This window comes from Monodon monoceros, unplaced genomic scaffold (genome assembly GCF_005190385.1).
Source record: "Monodon monoceros isolate NGI ecotype Baffin Bay Population unplaced genomic scaffold, NGI_Narwhal_1 Super_Scaffold_5, whole genome shotgun sequence".
In the NCBI taxonomy this organism is placed as follows: domain Eukaryota; kingdom Metazoa; phylum Chordata; class Mammalia; order Artiodactyla; family Monodontidae; genus Monodon; species Monodon monoceros.
In genome coordinates, this window is record NW_021703782.1 from 111,687,896 (window position 1) to 111,694,540 (window position 6,645).

Below are 6,645 nucleotides of genomic sequence, written 5' to 3' on the forward strand. Positions count from 1 at the left end.
GCTATGCTCTCCCTTAGCGCTATGCTCTCCCTTAGCGCTATGCTCTCCCTTAGCGCTATGCTCTCCCTTAGCCATGCTCTCCCTTAGCCATGCTCTCCCTTAGCCATGCTCTCCCTTAGCTATGCTCTCCCTTAGCCTGGAGGACGCAGCACTCGCCCCGCCTTCCTTGTCCCGGTTCTCTGCTCCCTCACCTTCACTCGGTTCGGCACACTCAGCTTTGCCTTCTTGAATGGAACATTCCAGATTCCCTCAGGGGAGTTTCTCACCCTCCCTTACCTGCTCTGCCAGAGCACTTGCTCCTCTCTCAGGCACTAGTCTCCTTGGCCTTGCATCACAGGTCTACGTTTGCAAGGCCACGGCCAGCACCCCATGAGCCCTGAGGACCCCACAGGCCACAACATACTGTTCAGCTGAACTGATTCAAGTTTACTTTTGCCTGAGTTTGAAATAACTGGAGGACAGTGACTGAGGGATATTTAAGTGAACTAGTTAGCGTGGACAATAAGAAAGAGAGGGCTAGGCGAGGGAACACGAAAGAAATCAGAAACAGAAATAAAACTCAAAGATCACCTCTCTCTATGTGACAACAAAGCCATGAAAGTAGGAAAGCTCCAGGGAATAAAGACTATAAATATTCCCGTCAAGGGCGCCACAGGCTCCAGGTGGCCTCCCAGCTGACCCTTCCGCGTGCACGCCCACTTGCCAGCCCACCTCGTCATCAGCCCAGTCTCGACGACTCCGCTTTCCTAGTATCTGTTGGCTCAACCCACCTTCCTAATTCCCACTGCCGACAAGCTGGCCAAGACCTTGGTTCTTCAAGCCAAAGCGACATCAGCTCTGCAATGGACTTAACGGGTGTGTCCCCCAAAATTCATGTAATGAAACCTAACCCCCAAGGTGGAGAAAGTATTAGGAGATGGGGCTTTGGGAAGGCGATTAGGTCATGAGGGTGGAGCCCTCATGAATGGGATCTGAGCCCATGTAATGAAGCTCTCTCACCCTTTCTGCCATGAGGGCGCAGTGAGAAGACGGCCGTCTACAAATCAGGAAGCAGGCTCTCACCAGACACCGAATCTACCGGCACCCTGACCTTGAACTTCCACCCTCCAAAATCATGAGAAAAATGTCTGTTGTTCTTAAGCCACCCAGTCTCTGATATCTTGTTACAGCGGCCTCAACGGGCTAAGACGAGCTCCTGGATACTCCACTGACTACAGCCTCTTCCCACTCTAACCTGCTAGAAGAACCTTGCCAGGCTGTCTCTCATCCCATCACCACCCTACGCGAAAACCTCCCGAGGCATACATCGTGAAAGAACTCGCTAGCCAGCCTGCAACACCGTGAACAATCTGGCCCTCACTATTTTCCAAACTAATCACCTACTATTTCGGTCCACAAATCCTCTGTCACAACAAGGTTAATCGACTCAGGGCCCAAGAACTCTCCTTCCTCTGCACGGAACCTGCCAGATGCGCTCTGCTCTACTCTTGGGGGTGGTGTTCCAAATATCAGGCACCCTTCAAAGCCCGTCTCCCCACGGAGCCTCCCCAGGCAGCCCTCCCACAGCGACCACTGCCCCCTGCCTGCAGCCCTGGCCCCTGTGTGCCCACCTGACAGTTCCATATTCTACCTCAAGACAGCCCGTGGACGAATGCCATGCCGCCATTTTTCAGTCCTTGCATTATTTCATTTTCCTTTGTATGTGTCAATAATTCATGTGACTTTTAAGCAACTAAAGAGATAACATCATACAACTTCATATGCACATGACAGCTATGACTGGCTGCATGAACGTCATATTGGCTCCATCCTGGTCACCATGTGATTAGATGAAAAATGACAGCAATCTGAGTTTTTCAACAGTTGAAGTAGGAAGTAGAACAGGAGATTGGTACATACAATGGTGATACAGCCGCCAAAAAACCAATAGCAGAAGCCTATAAGCTATCAGGAGGATAAACGTAATACAGAGAAAATATTAAGGGCTTTTTGTAAGAATACTTCCACAAATTTAACATCCTGAAGCACAACAGTGGCCGACCCTTTTGAGGGTCGCTCAGATTCAAAGTCTGAACTTAAAGACAGATTTACATTCCTTGGCTAATATTCAATTTGTGGCATCAGGACAGGAAAGGGAACTTGTACAAACTGCTATAGCTTTAGAAATGAAAATTGATCCATGTACGGCCACCAGGACAGAAATCTTTCTATTCCACCTGTTTCAAAGACATTTCCAACTCTATCACCAATCTGACAAGTATGTGAGCACTGACTCTGTCCTGCAGACATGGCACTAAATGGGATAACCCTAACCCCTGACCTCACAGACACCAGGCAGTTCTCAGCACACCCAAGCAGAGCGGAAGGTCAGGCTACAATGCCAGCCAGCGATCTGACCCCCACAGTACCTAGTACCACTGAGCAGATGCACCCAGGCTGCTCTGTAAGCTCCCAACTAAGCAGCACTCAAATCCCATGCTAAGGGGCTCCCCTGGTGGCGCAGTGGTTTAGAGTCCGCCTGCCGATGCAGGGGACACGGGTTCGTGCCCCGGTCCGGGAGGATCCCACACGCCGCGGAGCGGCTGGGCCCGTGAGCCATGGCCGCTGAGCCTGCGTGTCCGGAGCCTGTGCTCCGCAACGGGAGAGGCCACAGCAGTGAGAGGCCCGCGTACCACAAAAAAAAGAAAAAAATCCCGTGCTAAAAACAAAAGACTATTAAAATATAAAATCTAACTCAATAACCAATAATCTGAGCAAATCATCACATCAAAGAAACTTGCCAACGTGCTTACGAACGAGGGCCTCCCCACCAAGACTCGAGCAGCCACTGGTCCCCCGCTAGTCCAGGGGCGAGAGCAGCGGCCGATTTCATTACCAGTTCTGGGCCGGGAGAGGAGTGCTGAGCACGTGCTCCCTTTTAGCCAAACATCAGACAACAAAGGAAGGTGGTGACCCCCTGGAGTTGACAACGAAGGGATTTTGCTCCTAATATCAATTAAGCAAACAGAGAGCCCGAGCTGTCCTTGTGGTCTAAGTAATGAGACAGCCGGCGGTGGCTTGGTTACAAATACCCCGCCCATGGCTGCACAGATTTCCCCTCCCACAACGTGGTTTCCAAATCAGTGGTTTAATTAACAAGATTGTGGAAGGACAAGAGTGTCCACCCCTCACTAGCAGTGGGCTCCGGACAGCCCTGTGGCCCCTCTCAATCCCAGCTGACTGCTGGTAAAAAGGGAAGGGTGACCCTGGTGGCCCCTACGGTCCAGTCTGGCGTGGTTCAGGGCAGCTCAGCTCGTGGTGAGTTGCGACTTGGTTTCCAGGGCTCCTCAGAGGGCGAAATGACCACCACTGAGCTACACAGCAACACACTTGCGAGGAGCCGAGTGCCTTCTAGTACTTTCCCTGGGTCACTTTTTCAACATTGTCCTTGGGAGATAACAAAAGCTATTACTCCCCCACTGTCCCTGAAACCAAGGCCCAAATACCTTTAGGTTTCCTGAGGTCATGGACTAAAATCAAAGGCCAGGAATGCAGTAGCTCCAGTCCAGCACTCCATTCTGTAAAATAAACTTCCAAGTCACACCTGTAAACTTTACCAATTAACTACAACTTTCACCCAAAAGGACGTCACAAAAATATTCCAGCTAAGCAGGTTCTACTACTTCTTACTGACACTTTTAAGTGAACAACTTTCCACATATCCAATATATTATTTCTGAAGAAATAATTAAAACACTGTCCACGAAACAAGAGTTAACCCAAAAAAGAGAAGAATCTAAAAATAAAAGCACAAGCCGGCCCACAGTTCTTGGCTGTGGCACCAGATGCAGAAAACTGGAGGAAACGTTTCTGTACAACCATATGCCTCCTCCAGGCCTGGCCAAGGGTGAGCTCCTGAGCCCCCCCCCCGCACTTACTCCAAATGGCAGACGGTGGCCTTGGGGACACAGAGAGAGTCCCAAAAGGCAAACGCAAAACAAGGCAGCCTCAGACCACCTAGCCCTGGAGCGTCCGCATGCTTTCAGTTCCTATACAAACAGGGCTGGGTTTCATTTAGCTACCTGATGAACAACCGTGTAACAAGTAAAGATTTAAGCCACTTCCACCATCATGCCCACCAAAAGCTGATTTACAATTAAAGCATGCAGACTGAAACTGCCACGTCTAGTTAACTGAAAGCTAAGCTGGAGACGCACGTGGAGACGTCCAGAAGACGAAACAAAGACCAGGCCCCTGGGTTAGGAAGAGCTCTGGGGGGAAAGATCCACGCTATCCTAACAAAACCCCCTCCCCAGCCTGTCTCCTGAAAGACAGCACCCCACACTGGGTAGCAGGGAACCTCCCACCCAGGCTGTGACGCCCCGCGCCCACTAAATAGAATAAATCACTTCAGCTGAGCCCAGGCGAGTCTTCTCCGTCATCTGAAATGGGATCACCCAAATTTGTAAATTTAAAGAGCAGCTCTCAGTTAGAAAAAAAAATTACACCGGCTCCCCTTCCTGAAGCAAGGTACAGAATGGAAAAGCATCCTCATTTTGCAAAACTGACTGGAGAGCAGACCTCCTGAGGTCAGTTTGATGAGCACAACCCAGCCAAGGGATGGGCAACGTGCAGCCCAGCCTTAGAGCCTCAGACAGCCTCTCGTCTCCTGCAGCTCCTGCCCACGTTCTGTTCTATAAATACACACCTTCAGTCATTTCAAAACTTTAAAGCCAATTTTAATATCAGCTTTTGAATTAGTTATCTGAAGAGTCAACAAGTATTAAAGAGTGACTTGGTACTGGAAATAAAACCCGACTAATCCAACAGTGACACTGAAAGAGATGCATATTTATTGCCAGAGAGCTGACAAGTCCCATGCTGAATGCCAAAGCTAAATGCAACAAGATAAAAATGCATTCACTGAGCTTAAGAAATTGGAAAGCAAACAACGAGAGGGCTTTTTAAAAGCATCTGTGTCTATATAGCATTCAGTACCAGAACCTTAGCCACCTCCATATGCAAAAATCTTAAAAATACACACAGGAGTGAAACTTTGCACATGTGCCCCAAGAGCCATGCCCAAGAACGCACTGTGCTTAAGAGCAGAGAACTGGAACCCAGCCAGCGCCCAGGAACGGTGAACAGGCTTCCTGTGAAATACTACACAGCACTGGAAAAGCAAGGCGGGGAAGATGGAAGGAAGCTAGGAAGAATCCAAGAACCTGATGAGAATAAAGCGGTCGCCATGACAGGTGCAAAAACACGTAAAACGAAACCGCAAGAGTTTAGCGATGTAAACAAATGTGCTGAAATATAAAGGAAAGCAAACCGACAGCCAACACGAGACATGAGGTGGGTGTAAGGGGAGGCCACGGAGTTGGGACAGCCGCACACTGCCCTGCGAAGCTCAACCGTCACAGCCTTTTCCTTAAACTGGCCGCTCCATACTTGAGCGGCCGCTCCGGGATGACTCGTTCACTGTCCCTAACTCTAAAACTTCATACGTGCTTTTCATCAATTCTGTATTTTCCCAAAAATCACTGTTTCCCCATCACACTACGTGGAACTGGATAAAGCTCGGTGGAAGTATAAAAAAGAACTGTAACACTGAAATCTACAAAATAAAGGGGGAAACTCTCCTTGCACGCTATAAAACCAACTTCAAATGAGGCGCTGCATTCAATCCCTAGGACTTGCAGGGCGTGTTTATCCTCAGGACGAGTCCATCCACAGCACAGGCCACTCCAACCGGTGAGATCCTGTCACCGGGAAACGCCCGCTCAGCAAGTTTTCAAAACCAGTCAACCAGACTCTCTTCTGAAACGGTTCTCTCTCCACTTCGGTCTCACTCTACAAACAGGAACGTTTTCACCAGAATAGAGGCAATTTTTAAACAAATGCTTCAAATTTAAAGATTCCACGGCACTCAATTTTGTACCGGAAACGAAGCACCTGAAATTAATCAAAGACAGCCTTCGGAGCCAAGCAATCACGAGAATCACTTGGTCTGTAAGATTCCAAGAGCCGGAAATCGGAGCGTCTTAATCCACTAAACATATTAGGGCCTGACCATAACAAGGTTATCTAGTTCTTCGAAACAGGAATCAACCGAAGGTAATGATTCGGATGAAACCCTACCCATTTAAAAGGAATGCTCGTTAGGGAATTCCACACCTGACATTTGGTAAGAATCGGGAAAGGCCGGGGCCAAGGGTTTCTGCCCTGGACTCCCGCCCGACCCGCCCGAACAGGAGAGGTTCCGCCCGCGAGCGCAGGGGAGCGCCGATCCCTGGCCGCACCTGCAGGACCCGCGCGCCCCCCGACGCGAGCGCAGAGCGCACCGGGCCAGCCCGCGCCTCCGCGCCCCGCACGCCGGGGACACTGCACAAAGGCCCGGCCCCTCCCCCGCGCCCCCGGCCCACCTCGGCCATAGGCCTTGGCGCAGATCCACTGCAGGTTGGCGGCGATCTTGGCCCGCGCCGGGTCGTAGCGGTCCAGCGGCACGATGTCCACGGCGCCGTCGGGCGCGGCCTCCATCCTCCTCCAGCCCTCCCCGATCGGGCAGCCGCCCGCGTCCACCATCTGCACACAAAAGGGCCGCTGCAGCGCCGGCCGCGCCGGACCGGGCGGGACAAAGGCGCCGCGCCCCTCGCCGCGCCCGGG

The 6,645-nt window shown here is 51.0% G+C and overlaps 1 protein-coding gene across 3 annotated transcripts in view; it reads right to left on the reverse strand.

Annotated features, from left to right (window-relative positions):
• The window catches only part of CAMSAP1 (calmodulin regulated spectrin associated protein 1), a 55,509-nt gene extending 48,945 nt beyond the window's left edge, over positions 1 to 6,564 (reverse strand). For 2 of the 3 annotated variants that reach the window (XM_029202563.1, XM_029202562.1), the window contains exon 1: positions 6,405 to 6,564. In XM_029202563.1, the coding sequence (XP_029058396.1) occupies positions 6,405 to 6,564 (160 nt within the window). The remainder of the gene's footprint in view (positions 1 to 6,404) is intronic. The other variant, XM_029202564.1, reaches the window with a different exon arrangement.
• Between the last annotated feature and the right edge of the window lie 81 nt (positions 6,565 to 6,645).